Source organism: Camelus dromedarius, chromosome 1, assembly GCF_036321535.1.
Source record: "Camelus dromedarius isolate mCamDro1 chromosome 1, mCamDro1.pat, whole genome shotgun sequence".
Lineage (NCBI taxonomy): Eukaryota > Metazoa > Chordata > Mammalia > Artiodactyla > Camelidae > Camelus > Camelus dromedarius.
In genome coordinates this window covers 94708799-94729301 of record NC_087436.1, presented here as the reverse complement: position 1 = coordinate 94729301, position 20503 = coordinate 94708799, and the positions used below count along the sequence as shown (strand labels likewise).

The window sequence follows — 20503 nt, the reverse complement described above, 5'->3', positions numbered from 1 at the left end:
TATTCTTAAAACTACACATATTTTTCCTTGCTCCTCTGTATTTCCTACCTCCAGACATCTCGCTCCTCCCTTTCAACAGACATCTTCATTTGGCGTTGGATGGTTTAAAATGGTTTCTATAATCTAGTCCTGAATAATACCCACTTTAAAGCATAAACAGTTAAGCCATAAATATAAACGCTTATTGAAATGTCTTTTGAACGAGCATAATCAATTTAAGAAAAGATGGGCAGGGTTAAGTTCCCTGTGAGGAAAGATCACACTGATAACCCCAGTTTTTAAAAGTCAGAGCATGAGAGATAATTGTGGCTGGTGTTTGTGGAACATTTGGGGGTGGGCGGTGGAAGGAAATCAGTCCTATAAACTGAGATTCTAAGTTGAGAAAACTATCAGATGAAATGTCAGGGAAAAAAAAAACTTCCTAGAATTCCATTTTCTGAAACTATTTAATGAAAACTTAACAGTTTTATTGGGGATTCAGATATTCACTGACATATACCTGACAAACTTTAGACTGAAATCATTATCTCCAGGAAGTTATAATTTCACACATTTTGCTATTATAAATAACACTTAAGTATCACACAGACACTGACATCATAATCATGTCAGAACAACTGTATCATTTTTTAATAGATGAGTATTAATGATCTTTAGTATTTGGATGCATTCCAGGTCACAGAGCAAAAGCAAACTTTCACCTTTGTGTGAGTTTGTGTTTTCAGTACCGTTACATGTCTAGCTCCTCTGGGGTAACATATGTCTTCTCAAATAATGAACACTATTGGATATTATACTCTCAAAGAAAATGTCTATTGACCCTGTATTCTAGGAAGAAATTTTAAAAAAAAACAACAAAAGAAATGTAATTGCAATCTTATTTCTTAGAGATTCTTAGAATCTTTACGACTGAACACTGGCCCCACACTGCTGTTACATAAATATTCTTCCTGTAACTCAAAGTTTGCTCTTAGGAATGTCTTAGTTAGGGGTAGGTAAAAAGCCTTACAAAGAAACTTTAATAAAGGACATTAACATTTTACAAGAAAAGATACTCGCTTCTCTTCCCACAAAAGCCAAACAGAAAACAGTGAGTGTTAACTAACATTTTCTATTTATTCATTAATAAAAAGTGCATAGTACAAGCCCTTTATCCCAATCCAAGTACTCAGTAAAAGATTACAATAAACCCTGGATGGCACAGACATGATTTGTTTGGCATGATTTAAACATTTAAAAACAATTCCCATTTAGTATATCACATGACCACTTTTGCTTTTAACAAAGTAATCATCAGACATGGTAACAAATAGTATGACGCTTCATTCAGAATATTATAATGTTAAGACTAAACCTACTATTGCAACAACAAAAATTTAACCCGTTAAACTCTCTCCATTTCTCCTTCAAGTTGCTGTTTTGTGTCTTAAACTGAGCTGGTCAAATTTTAGCACATATTCGTTTAGAGTGACAGACTGATTCAGGGTAAGAGGCTTCTAAGGTTCCTTTGAAAAGGTAAGATGTAGGTAATTCCATAAACACTATCACATCGCATACCACAAAGACACTGAAAGTAACCATAAAATAGCTGTACTTAATAGTTACTTCTGAAAATCTTTCCAAGTTTAAAATATGACTTGCTGACCATGGGATAGTGCTTGGATACATGATGAAATCTTTTACTATACACAGTTCCAATGTTAATTTTTTCCACGTGGAAAGCAGAAAAACATTTTGCATATAAGAACATTAAATAATTCTAAAACAAAATCAACTCTTAATGGCATTTGTGGAATGTTTAAGAGCCAAAAGTGATTAAAATGTGAAGCATTATCTTTCTTTTTTCTCGATTACTTAAAAATGATTGTAGCCACAGTTCAGGCGAATGTTTATAAGCCAAGTAATGAGTAAGAGTGTGCTCAGTAAAAAGGCCACATGTAGAAGCTTTCAGAATTAAATAGAATAATATAAATTACTAGTTAGGTTAATAGGAATACTTTATGTGCTACTGCATATTGTCTTTGTCAGGAGTGCAGAGAAATTTTACAAGCAAAAAAAAAACTAAGACTAAATACTTCACTAAGAACTTTAGTTACTAATTAAACAGATGGTCCATATAGGATATTCTAGATATAATGTCAATTAAGTATATGTGACAGAAATGAAGAACTAAGAATAAGACCCACATTTCCAGGTTTCTAGTTAACACTAGACATTCTGTTTACATGTCACAGCCACTTATTCAACCAAAGTCAATTCTCAATTATTTGTGAGCCACAGATTCAGTGAACACATCAGTATCTCTGCCAGAGACTGGCTTTCGAGCAGCTTAGAGAGCAGACTGTTGGGACTTATGTGCAAGCCTTTGTTCAAGGTTCAGGGGCAAGGGTAGAGAAATGAATGCCTACAGGGACTTGGCTCCATCTTCTGCCACTCCTGCCCTTTCTGCTGTAAATGCTTTAAGAGCTATAGAGCTGGCAAGGCTTCCAGTAGGCCACATCAGGAGGAAAAACCTTAAATCTATGGTGCTCATTTATCCAGGATCTGACTTACCTGTGTTATGATACCTCTTGATTAACACAAGTAATTAAGAGTAAGTTGTATTATTTCAAGGAGTTGAGCACAAAGCCAAGATGTACAGTTGAGGAACACAAGCAGTCAGTATCGGATTAGAAAATGAAATGAAGCCCTTAAAGTGTTTACAGCCTAGAATATAATCATAATAAAGGAAAACAAATACCCTATGAGCATCACATAATTGTATCAGAGACTCTATTAAACAATGATACAGAGAAGTTTATTAATTCATACAAGTAATTTCTCAGATCTATACAGTAAAAAGCTAGACTGATCTGGGAAGGGAGGAAATCCTTACACTGATAGCTAAGTATCTTCTAGCCCCCACAAATCATTTGCAATCACTTTCTAGGGGAATAAATCCATAAACACACAAGTCATGCGGACTTTTTCTTAATGCCATTTGTCTTCGTTTTCTTTCAAACTGAACGAAAACCAATCAACCTTTTACTTTTCTATACATTTCAAACTTTTACTTATATTAATGCTCCTCCCTACTCCAGTCCATCCTATTACCAAACAAGAATGAGACGGGGTTGAGAAAAAGATCCTTGATTGTTTCTCATTTTCCTTGGAGTGAACCAAGAATTCATTAAATACTTTTTAAAGTCAGATAACAAGACTCAAAATTTTTTCTTGGAAAAAAATAGAGTAAGTAAGTAAATAGCATTCAAATGTCAGTAACCAAACAGGCCCCTAATACAGCTTTAAGATAGTTTCATTTAACAGGGAAGTGTTACAAAAGAAAAGCAGCTTCCTGAGAGGCATCCATTTAAAAAATAAATTACAGCTTAAATTATTACTGTATAGATTATACCTGGCAAAGGCAGAAAGAATTAACTTTTCCCCTCCTTTTATGAACCATGTAAGGCTAGTGTACAGTGGCTTACAAATGTCATATAATGGACTCTAAGTCACCTACCATATTTAATTCATGTTTATTTAAAGTTTTCTTAATATTAGACATTTTTATGGGAATAAAAAACTGAGTAAACAATTGTTTCATTTTGTTCTTTCCTCCATTTCTAACCACATAAGCTAGTTTTAGTGGATAATACAGAGTTCAACTGTAACTTGTACAATATTCCAAAGGCTGTCACAGTCCCAAGAACTAGAGAAAACTGCCACCCACAAATAAACTACCAAGGTAAGTGTAAATACAGTGTGGTTCTAATTTTCTTTCATACAATCTCAGATAACCCCAAATAACTTTATAAATACCTTATGAAAAAAATTTAAACCTATAAAACTATTTAAAATATTTAAACGCAGGGATCTCAAATTTCCTTCAATCAGGCCAGAAACTATCACAAAAATTATAATCACAGTTACAAATAGAATGAATGGAATGTTTAAGTTTAGGATAACCAAAAAAGCCACATGTAGCTTTTTAATGCAATCATTTACTCAAATATACTGTAAATAGGAAAGGTGATAACACAGGAAGCAAAAATAAGCTTGCAAGTGAAATTTCCAGAAGCTCATGAAAACAATACCATCCCATACAGCAAATGCGAAAGGAAAAACAGTTCTAATGGGGTTAAGAGTACTCTGGTCATCTTCGTTCATTTGGTCGTGCAAGATGTTAACTATTTTCACTTCCCATATCACAAAGTTAGTCCACAGGAGGGGCTGGTGGATCTTGTCCCTGGCATTTAAAAGAGAGAAATTATGGGATAGACTCTTAAATCCCAGGGCCACCAATCTAACACATAAGTAAGAACTGAGCAGCAATGCCCTTCACCCTCCCATCTCAATCACACACTTATTTGGACTTCTCATTTGTTTTTGCACAGGGAGCACTAGATTAATACTGTGATTCACAGTGTTTGTCCCTTTCTTCCCTACAGCACGGAAGAAAGGAAAACTGTGTAACAGTGATGTGATTTGGGTGAAAGTGCTCTCCCTGACAGCTCCAGAGGTGATATTTAAACCAATCAAGACAGTCTCCTCCCTCTTGCTAAGGTGACCGAGTACAGTACAATCAAAGTGAAGCTGGAGACTCCTGTTTCTCACAACAGAAAGTCAGTCAGTGAGGAAGCATGTGGCTCCAGTTGCTACTGGCAGCCATCTTATGGCCACAAAGGGAGCCCACCTTGGAATGAAGCTGATGGTTGGAAGAAAGAAACTGGGTCTCTGACGACACTGTTAAACTTTCTAACAATGACCCTACCTCTGGATTTTTCTGATGTAGAAACCAGTAAAGCCAATTATTTAAACCAGGCTGAACTGATTTTTGTTCCTTGTAATAGAAAGCATCTGAACTGCAAAGGAAAGATCAGAGATTTTAGGAATCTTCAGGAAGATTCCATTTATTTACTCTGACATGCTGTATGATGGCCTAGTTAAGGGAGATCAATTCTTCTACTTGGAATTAGTCAGTATGTTTTCGTGCTTACTCCTAGAGCAGGGGGACTGCTATTCCTAGGACTGACGGTCTACTATGAATTAAGGTTCAGGGGACTGTAATCTTGCATTTCTGTCACTTTTAATGGCTTCAAAGTCAGCTTATTAAGCTGGATTTCTTTGGGTCCAAACATTGAGGATGTTGCTCTTTGATATGAAAGTAAGAAAGAAGGAGGAGAAAGCACTTTATCAAGACAATGTGCAAGCTGTTTTATAGATACCTTCCTCTCCAAGAAAAACCAAAAATAAATTTAAGGCATTTTATATAGTGCTAATGAGGCCTTCTTTCTAAACTAAAGTCAGCATGCTACATATTTAAATATTCTAAATCTTAAAAAAAAAAAAAAAAAAACCCAAAGCACTGACTAATTAACATGACACATTTGCTTTCTCCTATATAAGCAATTAGTCTAGCCGAACTTCTTTCTAGTATTAACAACACAGGGTTGGGGAAAAGAAGCCATCATTTTAGGAATTCCACATGCTGAAGGTTGAAGAAGGGAATTAGTGGGATAATTTGGTGTTCAACAAGTAAATTCATTATGGAAATATTTTTAATAATATCCAAATCAAATGAGAAAGAAAAAATGTAAATACTGGTTCTAAAAACAATTAAAAGGAATCCTTTAATGGAGCTCTACTGAAGACAGTATCAAAAACTCCCTATTGGGTCACTTTATCATAGTTTTCATTTAGAAGGTTCTGAAAATGGTTGTAATCCTAACTATCAAGATTTATCACCATGAATGATTCCTAGCTCTGCTTTAGCCAGCTCAGTTGACCTGTTGTGATGCAGAACTGGAAGAATGAATTTGAGATAAATAGGATGGGACAATGGGAAACCAGGTTTAGCCAGACAGGCTCAGTGTCTGTTGCAGCTGACAGCTAGGACAGAAGGGGAGAAAATGAAGTGTTGTTGGGGGACACTTGAACACAAGCTAGTAAGAGAATTTAGGGAGCTGGAAGCATGAGAGACAAGGATCAACGGTGAGGTGGACAGAACCGGGTAGTGGAGGATTGAGATTTGAGAAAAATTGCTGTGGATTATTATTATGCACTGGATCATTTTTTTATGCTTCTCATGTGAATAAAGATTGGAATTCACCTTAAGATGATTTTTGGGCTACTGGTTTATACTTTTCTCTATATGTAACTCCATGAACACTAAGCCATTAGTGGCTGCAAGATTTTTGAGGACTACACAGGAAGAACTTAGTCCATGAGTTAAATCTTCCTTTTGCTAAATCATATTATTTCGATCAAAACAAACTCCTCCCCCTTCCCAGGCCACACCCATTCCCCCACCCAAGTGGATTTCTAATCCACAACACTTACATTATGAGGACTGGTTGGTTTTCCAGTTAGGTTGGATCCTCTTAGATTCGGAGGTCTCAACAGAAACAAGATCACTGCAATAACCATCCAGGCCATCAAGATCATGGTAATACTGATGCCATTATCACCAGAGGGTCCTGGTACTAAAGAGAAACAGAAAATGTCTTTGCAACAAAAACTGTAGAATAATTATAATATTGTTAGATAAATGTAAAAAATGCAAATGTTTAAATGTCAGCTCCAAAAATTCAAAAGCTGTATTAATTTTAAAAGTTGTATTAATAATTTTAAGAATTATGAAGTATTACAGCTTCAATTTCCCTTCCCTCCTGGGAGAAAATCTAAATGGTAAATGGTGTAAAACAGTCACAAGTCAAAGCCTATTAAAATGAAGATTTTTAATAGTGTAGTAGTTCTTAATATTTTGGGGTAATAGAATCCTTTGAGATTTTGATAAAAAGGACTCTTTCCACTATAAGAATCCGTGTATACACATTCAACAATTTTGCATATAATTGCAAAAGATTCATAGACCTACAAAACCACCAATCCATACACTGAGATCTGCAGAACCAGGTTAAAGACCACCTGAGACGCAGTAAACACACTTTACTTTAGTGGAGGAGGGGATTATGTGTTTTAACTACAGAAGCAGTATGAAAAAATAACAGAGCTTAAGAAAGAGGGAACAATCAGGTTGTATAACATATAAATTAAAGACCCCTTTAATGACATTCTCAAAGATACTAATTTGGCTTTCTTTCTTGAAAAAAGAATTTGGATTCAGATCTAGATATTTTAAAGTCTATGCATTTATCAAGAGAAAAAAGTCAAGTGTCTGTGTAGGTATAGTCTTTCTAGCTCCTCAAGACAGCCATATCTCATTTAATTCAGAATAACAAGTACCTAGCACAGTGCCTGGCTCGTGCTATGCCCTTAACAAATTTCTAATAAACGAAACAGATTCTTTATTGAAACATATTAGAGAACTCAGGTGTCAGAAATGAAAATTTGTAAAAGATTAGATTTCTAAAGAAAATAGTACCTCTAGGTAGTTACTAAAACAGCAAGACTATGTATAAATGTTTGGTTTTGGTCTCCTTAACTCAGGAAAAAGTAAAAGAAATCTAGACAAGATTCTGAAACTAAATGAATGCATCACACTGAGATCCATGGGCCCAGGGCCCAGGTGATACACCGCTAAGAACAAAGGGTTAGTGACCGAACGGGACAAAGTCAAGCAAAGAGCTGAGCTGTCCCAAGAGCAGACTGGATAGGAATCTAGCCCCTGTTCCAACCCAATCACTTCCCCAGAAACAGTTAACACAGTACTTGGGATCACCAAATTTTCATTGTTTATCACACAATAAATCAGCATTTCCCCCTTCTATATCCATATCTATTCCTTTCCTTGTTCCCGCCTACCGTACTAAATGTGCCTCCATAACTAAAGACCAATTTCTCAACTTGAGCTTTGGATCCCAGTGCTTTTGCAAAAATCTATCCATTATCCTCTCTTGTGTATTCAACAACCCCTTCTCCACTGCAGCCATCCTATAATCACTTAAACATGATAAAGTTTCTCTCATCTTTGGAAAAAAAAATCCATCCCTCAGTCTCTTTCCCTGTCCAGCTATCAAGGCTAAGAGTGGTCTTGAGAGTTGGTCTACATTTACATGTACATGTCACTTCCTCCCATTCACTCCTTAGGTTGGTATCCACCTCCATTAATAGTCAAATAGCTCTTTAAAAGGTCACCAATGATACTTCTATGCTGCTACACCTAATGTGTAATTTTAGCCCTCATTTTCCAAGACAATGCTCTCCTTTTTAAAACATTTTCTTCCTTTGTCTTCTGTGCCATTACCACTACCATTTTCCTTTTGCAATTTTGAATTCCTCATGGTCAGTTTTAGGTTCCTTTCTGTTCTTTCTCTACACACTATCATCCTCACCTGTGGCTTAAATTACCTTCTGTATGTAGACCACACATAAAGTTTTACCCAGTCTCTAATCCCCTGAACTTTAGACCCAATATCCAACTATCTATCTATATCAATAGTTCTCTATTTTTTTTAATCTTCATTTCAACAGTTCTTAAACTGTGATGTACAACAGTGCCATTGGCAGCTTCTTAAAAATGCACCTGAATCCCTTATCACACTGAACATACTCAATATTGCAAACCAAAATCATCAGTATCACCCCTGCCCCATCCTCAATGCCCTATCAAATTGGGTTTCCATCCATGCAGCTGCCTAGGCCAAAAACCTATGAAAACATCTTTTGTTCTCTCAATGACCCTCTTTTTAGTCCATCATGAAGTTTCTGTCAACTTTACTTCCTAAATATCAATCTGTCCATTTCCAGCTCCATGCCCACGCTTGCTCAAGCTACCATCACTTCTTGTCTGGTCTACTGCAATGGTCTCTTAACTGATCTCCCCATGCCTATTCTTGCCTCCTCTAATTCTGTCCTCTAAGCTGCTCCAAGAGTGATGTTTTTTAAAAAAGAAAATACTGTCTCTTAGTTTTATTACTAAATAATAGCTAAAAGTTGCGTCGTTACTTTGAACCAGACATTCTCTCTCTTAATCTCTTTTAACAAACTTATTTTATGGTAGGTACTATCATATCTTCATTTTGCAGATGAGGAAACTGGGGAAAGGGGGAGGGCTAAATCCTAATGTCATACAGTTGGCATGTGGCAAAGCTGGCATTTAAATACAGGTGGTCTCATTTCAGAGTCTGTACTCTTATCCTCTTTGCTATGTCATAATCTCTGACAGTATTACATAGACAAATCCCTGAAAATTATTACTCCACTGGGTAATAAAATTGGAAAATACAGATTTTAAAAGAATTCTTGATAAAGAAGCTTATAACTAGCTATTAGGTAAAACTAGATTATTTAAAGGTAGTCAAAGAATGATAACTGTACCTTCTATACATTATCACTTACAGTGCCCCTCTCAAAAACAAAATGCCAGATTAACGTACAGACCAGAAGTGTAACCCCAAAGTCAATTCTTACATTATTCAATTTGGAAAATGGGTCCCTTACTTTTTGATACTCTTCACAAGTAAAAGATTGTAAAGCTTCAGAGAGATAAACCTCAAATCACAAATTTACTAATGTATATTTCTATAAATAAAATAGGGATTAAAAAAATAGAAACAATTAATCAAACCAATAGCTGTTTTTTCCAAAGAGTAAATAAACTAATGCATATTTCTAGACAAAGCATTCCTGATCAAATGCCCACTCTGTTTTAAGATTCTCATAGTGATAATGTGGCTCCTAGTTCCCTATAACTGTTCTCCTAGCTTGGTTCCTGTTGCAGCCTTTCCTTCCTGCATATTGCTACCAAAAAAGTCTGTTCAAAACACTGCTCTTAACACATCTCTGCTGACTAACCCAGTGACTCACTCTCCACTGGCTACTGCTTCAACTGTGAACTTGTCAGCCTGACCTTTCCTCATATGATTTGGCCCTACTTATCTATATTACCTCTTACCATTTCTCAGAAAAAGCATCCTCTGCTCTAGTCAACCCCATGCCTTCTTCCTTCTTCAGTGTGGTTCCTTGTCCTGCCTGTCCATCAGAATAGCCTGTGACAGTATCAATACCACAGTTTCTAACGTCTTGCCTCTTAAATCATCTAATTCAGGAGCAGCTTAGGTGTGAGGTCAGGAACCAACAATATTTTTAAAGCTTTCCAAATGAATCTGATGCAACAGTTCAATGCTAGTTTGGCTGACAGCATTTGCCAATTTTACAAACTCAGTCCTTCTGGGGACTCATAATTTTTCCATCTGGGTTAATATTACAACTAACTTCCACTTATTTAAATATATCCTACACCCCTCCCTCTTATGTAAAAAAATTTCCCTTTTCTCCACCCACTCTTTCCTTTCTTCTCTGGACTAATGTAGCATTCCTAGTTTGAAGGAATGATTTCCTATTTCTTATGATTACGTCATTAACTTTTTAAGACATGAGATCATCTCACAGCACATCTGTGTTTGACTCTACCACCTCTTAGCTATACAATCTCTGTGCCTCCATTTCTTTACCTGTGAAATGAAAACATCACCATCATCTCAGAGAGTAGTTGTGATGATTGAAATGATTAGTATATTAACAGTTACACAGTGCCTGGTACACAGTAGGTATTCGATAAATATCAGCCATTATTGATCTGTGCTCTAGCTGATCAGTATTAGGATCAATCAGAGCGCAGAAAAGACCAAGCGCACAGAGATTCTGGTGTGAATAACTAGGACGGATAGGATGGTGAAGTGGGAATGAAAAAGGATCAAACACAAATGGTAACAGGATAAAAGATGCACAACACTTGGTGTCTGCCTGAATTGGTTATGGAAGGAGGAGGAAGAAAACGTTAAGGGTGCCTCTAAAATTTCTGTAGGGTAGTAGTATGTAGAATTCTACACTTACAAGGTTAAGTGGATGCAGTTTTCCTGATTTCCAAGGTTTGATAAGAACATTTCTCTTCTCTTTAATAACCCAAGACCCATTTCAGAATAAAAGATAATAGCTGAACCAATTAAAGTCAAACTTCTTGATCACAGTCAGTGTTTTTCTGTTTATTGTAAATCCCACAAACTTAAGATTGGCTCTGGAGTGTACTTTCACATACTGTGAAGGTTATTAACAAAAAACTGGAAACAGACCTAAATGTCTGCCAATAGTGTGTGATTCAGATTACAGTAAATCTGTACAATGGAGTACTATAAAGCTGAAAAACAAATGTTTAGGGAAGTCTCCATGAGACATGCTGTTTTTTGACAGAAAATAAAAAGCAGGTGAAAAACAATTGTGTACAAAGAAAAGGGACAGGGAGTTTGAGATTTGCAGGGAGTTTGGAATTTGCAGATATGAACTACTATATTTGAAATAGATAAACAACAGGATCCTACTGTATAGCACAGGGAACTATATTCAATATTTTGTAGTAACCCCTAATGAAAAAGAGTATGTGTTGTGTGTGTATAACTGAATCATCATGCTGTACACCAGAGACTAACACAAGATTGTAAATCGACTATAATTTAATTTAAAAAAAAAGAAAGGGGGGCAAATAAGATATATTTTGCTTGTACCTACATAAAGAAATTCTGCAAAGATACAAAGGCCAGTAATACCTAGAGATAGGACATGGGTAGAAGGGAGAAAATGAGTAGGAAGACATTTTTTCACTATAAACTAATTAACTTCTTGATTTTTGAATCATACATAAAAAAATAAATTGAATTAAGCAAATAAAAGTAGCCCTAAAATATCTTGGGATTGGCAATACTGGGTATATGAACTGACTTGGACTTCTTGAAATATTCAAGAACAGATATGAATGGGATCACTGTAGGCCTTCTGTGATTATTCACAGTCCCTTATAACAAGATCCATTTCTTCATGAGGTGTTAGAACAGATATGCTCCCCCCTGACACCGCATGCAGCCAGTACAAACAGGTATCAGGAGCAGCTGTTCTAAAATCAGCATAGAGAGGTGAATGGACCTTTAAATGATCTGGCCACTATGGTTTTTATTGTGATACCTTTTTGGCACTAAATATTCTAAATATTAATACAGTGCCAAATAATCTAAATATTAAAGGCAAAATCAGATGGGGGATATAAAATCTGTTCCCTCACTGCCTAGAAATTATTTGCCTTAAGAGGTAAATACCTTTTACTCTATGGTGTAGAAAAATGTCAAACCATAAAAATGCAAAAGGACTTTATACACCAAAAATACAGTGTTCCATTTTGCTCAAGGGTTACGTCTCTGGTTACAAGAAAAAACGAGTATTTCAAGTAAGATGTCAAATGGAATATTCACAAGGAAGCTATTAATCTAGCTAGACACCAAGAAGATGAAAAAGAAGGAGGCTCTATGAGCTGCCAGATCCTCAGGGATTGTTTCTATAAACTTACATAGGCTTCCAGTGGGAAAAGTAGAAACAGAGCAGGAGCGGAAGCGGACAATGCACCAGGGGGCTTTAACCCTGTAATTTTGGGGTTGTATACAGTAATTACAATATCCTTGAATATACGTATGTTCATGTATAACTGAAAAATTGTGCTCTACACTGGAATTTGACACAACATTGTAAAATGACTGTAACTCAATTAAAAAAAGTTAAAAAATAAAAAATAAAACTATTTAAAAGAAAAAAACAAAAAAATTCTCACAATGAACTAAGTATGCTAACACAGTCTGTCCAAAGAACTTGACTTTGTTAATAAATTTGTATACTTTGATGAAAAACAAAACAATATCCTAAGTACATCTATCCATCTTTGTTTTACTCCAAAATTATATTAGCAATGGAGCAGGTTTCCATACAACTCTTTATCTGAAAGACAGTGTTTCAGAAGAGTGACAGACTTCTTCTACGTGGCTCTAGAGAACAAAACTGTGGGTGAATACAGCAATAAAGTAGAATGCAGCTCAAGATAAAGAATTATGCAGTAACCAGATCTGCTACCAGACTGCAGCTAGATTCTGCTACCACATGAAGTAGTGAGCTCCATATTCTATTAAATCATCTCAAATACATGCAGCACACCATGACAGGCACAATGTACTGTGATACTGTAATATAATAAGAAATATATATTTGGTCTTCATTCGGGTTCCTGACATGTAACTCCTAGAACCCTTGGAATCTCCTAGTGATAAGGATGAGAGGAATGTAAAATTTTTTGTTACTCACAGTAAATCCCTTTCAACCATACTTAAGTTTATGCTAATGAGGTGACTCTTAGTGGGCCCCATTCAGGATGGAGACTGGTTGCCAGTCTCCAGAGCCTGACCAAGTGATTTGAGGGTTGGAAAGTTCAGCTCCACTCCTCAACCTCCAGGGATAGAGGAGGGGCTGAAGATCGAGTTATTCACCTATGCCAATGATTTACTCATTCATGGTATGGAATGGAGCCTCCATAAAAACCCTGAACAACAGGGTTCACAGACCTTCCTGGTTGGTGAACACATGGAGGAGCTGGGAGGGTGGTGCACCCAGAGATGACAGAGAAGCTCTGCACCTGCTCCCCTCATACCTTGTCTTACTCTTCCATTTGGCTGTTCCTGAGTTGCATCCTTTATAATAAGCCAGTAATAGCAAGTAAAACGTTTTCCTGAGTTCTGTAAGTTAGTCTTGCAAATTATTGAAGAGAGGAGGCGGTTGTGGGGACCCCTAATTTATATATATATTTATGAAACAGCATAAGCTCATTCGTGAAAATTTAGAATAAACAGAAAAGTAATTCTATCACTCAGAGGAAACAATTTCTTAAACTACTTAAAGGCATAGCTGTCAAAAGGATTTCCACCAAATGTTAAAAAACTGGGGGAAAAAAATGACCAATATAACTAAATTAATATTCAAGCTCTAGAGTTTTGCCTTTATATTGAGGTGAAGAAGTAAAATTCCACTCACAGAAATAAGTGTATATTTGGCTTACAAGTGGGGCTGGCTCATGGGTCACAAATACCACAAATACAACAAACACTTGTTTTCCCATAAGGATTTCAGTAAGATTATTTTCAACTAGAAAAACAGGTTTTAGCTTTACTGCTGAAGCCAAAATTTGAGCTGCTTATTAGAGGGCACACTATAGATGAATGACCACCACTGAAGAGGCAACATAAAAAATGTGGAATGGGGGAACCACCATCCACCACCCCCAAAAACTAACGCAAAGTCTGCATATTACTTTCTTGTCCAGAGGCATATAATTATTACCTTGTTGCACCAATGGACTACATTGTGACAAAATTTCTACTTTGGGTCAGGCCCTGTACTAGCTCCTATTTCTCTAAGGTGTTATATTTACAGAATTTGATGGGATGTCCAGTTCACATAGTAATAACAGTAATTAATAATGCAATAACAAGCCCCTGTTTAAAGACACTTAACTGTGTTTTAGTTTTGTACACATAATTAAGTGGCACCTAGCGTTAGAGATGTGAACTATAAATAACTAGCCTATTAATAAGTGCAATTTGGAAATATGTCAAAAGCCTTAAAATGTGCAAAAGGATGTTTTTTCAATTATTTTTCATAACAGAAAAAATATCAGCAACCTAAGATTCCAACAAAAGGGAATTATTTAAACATTATGCATTGCCATAATGAATTAGTATTCAGTTGGTAAATATTTTTAAGGTTAATATATGTTGATATATTCACAATAAGGTAGTGAAAAAGAACACATACAAAGTGATCTCACTTTATAAAGTATATATGAAACCTAGTTGTGCCAGGCTTCACCATCCTGTGAATGTCATACTTCCATTATTACAGTCAAATTATTATGGTACAAGACTGGATTGGCTATTATTTCCCCTCGAGGTACCCCTCGTGTTATTTCTGTCCTGAAAAAGGATGCCTCATATAATGGCCTCCAAGTCTGTCAGCTACATTCACCATGTGGGATCCATCTTCCTTCTCTGATTCTCACGTCACCATCACCATTGCCCATAAAGCCAGGTGGAGAAACCTCCTTACTGCCCATGCCCTCCTGAGAATGCTAATGTCAGAGCCGAAGGAATGACTCTAATGTCTCCCTCCCAAAGCTTCCAAACTTTGGGGAAAAATGGCCTCCTTCCTTTGCTCACAAGTTTTCAGAGCTGCCAATGGATGCAAATAGATGCTAGGGAAAGCATGAGGGGTTTGAGCTAGTAGCCTCGATGTTCAGTTCAACCAGCCAAAAGTGCCCTGTTCCACATATACTTGCCTCCAAAAAGGTCTAGAAGGGTTTACATCAAGTTGTCAACAACTGTGGTCATCTTTTAGTATTCTGGAAGTTTTTCCTTTTCTTTTTTTAATCTGTGAATTTATAATTTTATTCAATGAATGGGTTTTATTTTTGAGGCAGGACCAAAAAAACCCACAATTTTTTAAGTTAACGATTAAATATTTAAACAGGAAATACATTACTGAGAACCATTTCCTTAAAGGGAAAACTAATTATTTAAGAATTATTAGTAAGAATAATTTCTGGCAAATATTCAGTCATATTCTGGTCTCTAACTCTTCCCCCAATGTCAAGTCTCCATCTGTCCCATCATTACTTACATTCCTGAAGACATTCTGTGTCTGTGCAGTAGGACTGGGACTGCCTCAACTACAACGAATAAAAAAAAGGAAAGTTAGCCATTGGACTTAACCAAAAGTGGATACTATTTACTAGAAAGATCACGTTTTGTTTTTTAATGAATGCCATACTGTCAAAATCAGATGAAAACACAGAATACACAAAGGAGCTGTTCAATTTAAGGGCATTCTTTTCTCCTCAAAATAATATTCAAATATACTGGAATCTAGTGCAATTCATCCATTTTAAACAGGAATTTTAAAAAAATCACCTGAGACAGATCTAACCAACAGCTCATACAGCTCAATGTCAAAAAAAACAAACAATCCAATCAAAAAATGGGCAGAAGACCTAAACAGACATTTCTCCAAAGAAGACATACAGATTGCCAACAGGCACATGAAAAGATGCTCAACATCACCAATTATAAGAGAAATGCAAATCAGAACTATAATGAGTTATCACCCTCACACCAAAGGACAGAATCAAAATCAGAATGGTCATCAAAAAGTTCATAAATAATAAATGTTGGCGAGGGTGTGGAGAAAAGGGAACCTTCCTACACTGCTGGTGGGAATATAAATTGGTGCAGCCACTATAGAGGATGGTATGGAGGTTCCTTAAAAAACTAAAACTAGAGTTACCATATGATCCAGCAATCCCATTTCTGGGCATCTATTTGGAAAAGATAAAACTAATTCAAAAAGATACATGCCCCCAATGTTCACAGCAGCATGATTTACAACAGCCCACAGAAGCAACTTAAATGTTCACTGACAGATGAATGGATAAAAATGATGTGGTGTATATACACACACACACACACACAGACACACACACACAGAAATATTACACAGCTATAAAAAAAGAATGAAATAATGCCATCTGCAGCAACAAGATGGGTCTAGAGATTATCATACTAAGTGAAGTAAATAACATATGATGTCACTTACATGTGGAATCTTAAAAGACGATACAAATGAACTTGTTTACAAAACAGAAACAGACTCACCAACATACTTAGTTACCAAAGAAACAAAACAAACTTACAGTTAACAAAGGGGAAAGGGGAGGATAAATTAGGAATTTGAGATTAATAGATACTACTACATATAAAATAAACAACAAGGACCTACTGCATAACACAGGGAATTATTTTCAATATCCTGTAATAACCTATAATGGGAAAGAATATATATATATATATATATATATATATATATATATATATATATATATGTATATGTGTGTATAACTGAATCACTTTGCTCTACACCTAAAACACTGTAAATCAACTGTACTTCCATAAGTTAAAAAAAAAAAAAAAGAGAGAGAAAAAGAGACCCTGGGCAAGTTCTTTAACACTTCTAAGCTTTAGTTTCTGGTAAACAAGGATAATACTATCTTTATCTGAGTACTAGTGAGAATTAAAATACTTAACGCATGTGAAATGTAGTAACAATACAAGAAAGAAGAAACATTAGCTACTATTATTACTGTGTCATACAAATTATGATCTCATCTAAAACAATTACTGGAATTAACAACAGAACAAATCATTTTATACATTTTGTTCCCTGTGATGATCAGGCTTGCTTTGGTATATACCACTAGAAGTAGTTCTATTTGAATTAGAATGGAAAAACTTTAATTTTGGAAGCTTGTGAATTAGATTAGATCCTAATTAAAATATGCTGGCTATCTTAACCTTTTCTAAATATGAAAAGAATCAGTCTAAAAACTCTTTAAAAATTGTATATTCTATGGCTATTATCAAAAAGACAATAAATAACAAGTGTTGGTGAGGATGTGGAGAAAAGGGAACCCCTGTGCACTATTGGTGGGAATGTAAATTGGTTGTAGCCACTATGGAAAACAGTATGGAGGTTCCTCAAAAAATTAAAAATAGAACTACGATTTGATCCAGCAATTCCACCCCTGAGTATTAACCTAAAGAAAACAAAACCACTAAATCAAAAAGATACAAGCAAACTCATGTTTTGTGCAGCATTTACAACAGCCAAGACTTGGAAATAACCTAAGTGTCCACTGAAGAATGGATAAAGAAAAAGAACACACACACACGAGTACTGTTTAGCCATAAAAAAGAATGAACTCTTGCCATTTGTGACAACATGGATGGACCTTGAGGAAATTATGCTAAATGAAGTAAGTCAGACAGAAAAAGATAAATACCATATGCTTCTATTTATATGTGGAATCTAAAGACAAAAAACTCATGATTATAGAGAACAGACTGGTGGTTGCCTGGGGCAGGGGAAGAAGGGTGGGTGAAATGGGTGAAGGGAGTTAAAAGGTACAAATTTCCAGTTATAAAATGAATAAGTTATGGGAATGTAATGGACAGCATGGTGACTATAGTTAATAATACTGTTAAAAATTATACATTCTAAAGAAATAGAAAAAAAAAGGCTACGAGACCTTGGGTCACAAATCGGACCTAATGAACCTCCTAATGTGCATATATTTTGTTTAGGTTTTATTAATTTATTAATTCTCCCCTGATAAGTAATATGTGTACATAGTACAAAATTCAAAAGTACACTGTATGCAAGGTAAATATGTCACTCTCTCCTGTCCTTCAGCCACCACAGTACTCAGATTTTTTGTGTATCTCTCCAGAAATGTCCTTACATTTTTATATGCATATATATCTTTTCACATTACTCCTCCACCTCTAAGTAGCAATGTAGAGAATATAAAACAAGAAGAGATTAAGTAAAAAGGTTCTTGGATTGAATAAGAACTACCTAATTACTTAAGATATCAAATAAGGAGTAAAAGTAACTTTCCTGGGTTTAATCTTTAGCAATGACATAGCACATCCCAAAACCTACAGCTATAATTGAAATGATCAATGAATTATCAGTTCATCGTACATTATGTAACTCAAATACCAGCCCTGGATTTTGGCTATAGCTCTACTGAAAGTGCTGCCCTTTTCTTAGGGTCTGACTTTCTGGCTATTTGTAGCTCAACATACCTAACAAATAACATGCTTTCCATGTGGAAAGCCTCTAAATCTTCATAGATCCATTTTCTCACAAATCTACTTCCATACAGGGCCATATCAGCAGCTCTAGGCTTCTTCCTCATGCCACCATCAACCTCATGCTTTTCCAGTGTGGGTCAACCAGATAAGATGCTCACTGGGTTCTGTTTTCTCTTCCCTGTGACTCTGCAGGTCTGGGTTTCACCCCGTACCTTTGTAGTGGATTTGTGGACTATATAGTAAGGGCCACCAAACTACAACCTGCAGGCTAGAGGCCTATTTTTATAAAGTTTTACTGAAACATAGCCACACCCACTTATTTACTTATCATCTATTGCTGCTTTCACTACAACAGCTGAGTTTAGTAGCTGTCATAGAGACTCTAAGTTTAAAATATTTACTGTCTAGCCCTAAAACCACTCAACACTACTGATAAGGATACCAGTTAAAGATACCGAGGACATACTCAAGAAATAAGAGAAAAAACAAGTATTTCTATGTAGCTATATAAAAATGTTCATTTAGAAATGTGAGATGCTCATTAATTATGTCTAGTTACAATGTAACAATCATTCACTTATTTATTCAAAATATTTACTAAATGCCTACTATGTGCCAAATATAGTTCCAGGAACTGAGGATAAGGTGTAAAAAAGACCAATTCTCTACTCTTATGGATCATATATAGTCTTGTGGGGGAAATCAGGCAATTAACAAATATAAAAATGTCAAGAGAGCCATGCAGAGAACCAAAACAGGATGGCATACAGTGGCAGTCCAGTAGCCGCTTTAAATTAGGCTGACAGAGGCTGTTAACACTTAAGGGACTATCTACATGATAGTAACAGTAAAGATCTGGAGGTTGAGCGTGCCGGGCATTCCAGGCAGAGTAAACAACTAGGAAAGGCCCCTAGATGAAAGGTGGCTATGAACTGATGTTGAGGAACCACAAAGCCACTGTGGCTGGGGCACAGAAGCCACATTACTTAGCCGCTGTATTCAGTCAACCTCAGAACCAAATGCTCTCTGTATATGCTCAAACCAGTACAGTTTGCTGTTACTGTCATTAGTCTGACTGCCTCCAAGTCTAAGACATATAGCAGACACCTATTGTTTCATCAATGTGTAACAGGAACACTTTCTATCTTATCAGAAATACATTTAAATAGAGAGATATTTTAATGATATAGTAAAATTTATATTAATTTTTATTTTAATTTATGTTACATTATAATACAAATAACATTACAGAATACTTAGAAATTAATGTGGATTAATTCTCTGGCATAATACAATTATCATTATTATGTTTTCTAGTCTTAAAATGTGCACATTTTCAAATAATTACAATTATAATAACAAATGTTTATTGGGAACTTGTATGTGGTAGGTACTACACTAATAACTTTAACTTATTTAATCCTTACATCCACTGGCAGGAGGCAGGTGCTATTATTCCTTACTTTATGGATAAAGAAACTTGAGTTTGGGGGAGGTTAGCTAACATATCCAATACTAACCCTGAAGTCTAAATTTTTAATCACAATTTTTCTCTATAATGTATAATTTTGTATCATAATTTTAGTTAACATATCATTAGCATAAAACACTGTGTCACCAACCACAATTCTGAGTGGTTACAAAATACTCCAGTGAGTTGATATAACTGAACTGAAGCAAATTCAGAGTAAAGTGAAAATAACCATAGATACAGTTACCTAACAGTCTTTAAGATTAACACAGCCAATGTCTTCCTTCAGCACTAAGAAAGATATCTTTTCCCTTTGGGACTATGGTAAAAAAAAAACAACAGTAATGTACAATTTGTCCTGCTATTCAAGTTTCTAGAAAGTTAATTAATCCACATACAACTGGTAAATATACAAATTATGTCAGTTTAATGTAGTAACAGTATTGGTACATAAGTGATTTTTCCTGGGTAAGAGAAGTCAGAGTAGGAGGCCAAATTATAACTTTGAGCAGGAAACAGTAAAGGCCTTACTCAAGCCATGCACCTCAGTTTTCTCTTGACTTATTTGGAGAATACAGTG

At 35.6% G+C, this 20503-nt stretch overlaps 1 protein-coding gene across 2 annotated transcripts in view; it reads right to left on the bottom strand.

Moving 5' to 3' along the window:
* Positions 1-1095: 1095 nt before the first annotated feature.
* Positions 1096-20503, bottom strand: part of SMIM14 (small integral membrane protein 14) — a 55002-nt gene continuing 35594 nt past the window's right edge. For both annotated transcript variants that reach the window (XM_010980379.3, XM_064487339.1), the window contains exons 3-5: positions 15421-15469; positions 6319-6461; positions 1096-4225 (exon numbers count right to left, since the gene is read on the bottom strand). In XM_010980379.3, coding sequence (XP_010978681.1) covers positions 4193-4225; positions 6319-6461; positions 15421-15469 — 225 coding nt within the window. In that variant the 3' untranslated portion in view covers positions 1096-4192. The remainder of the gene's footprint in view (positions 4226-6318; positions 6462-15420; positions 15470-20503) is intronic.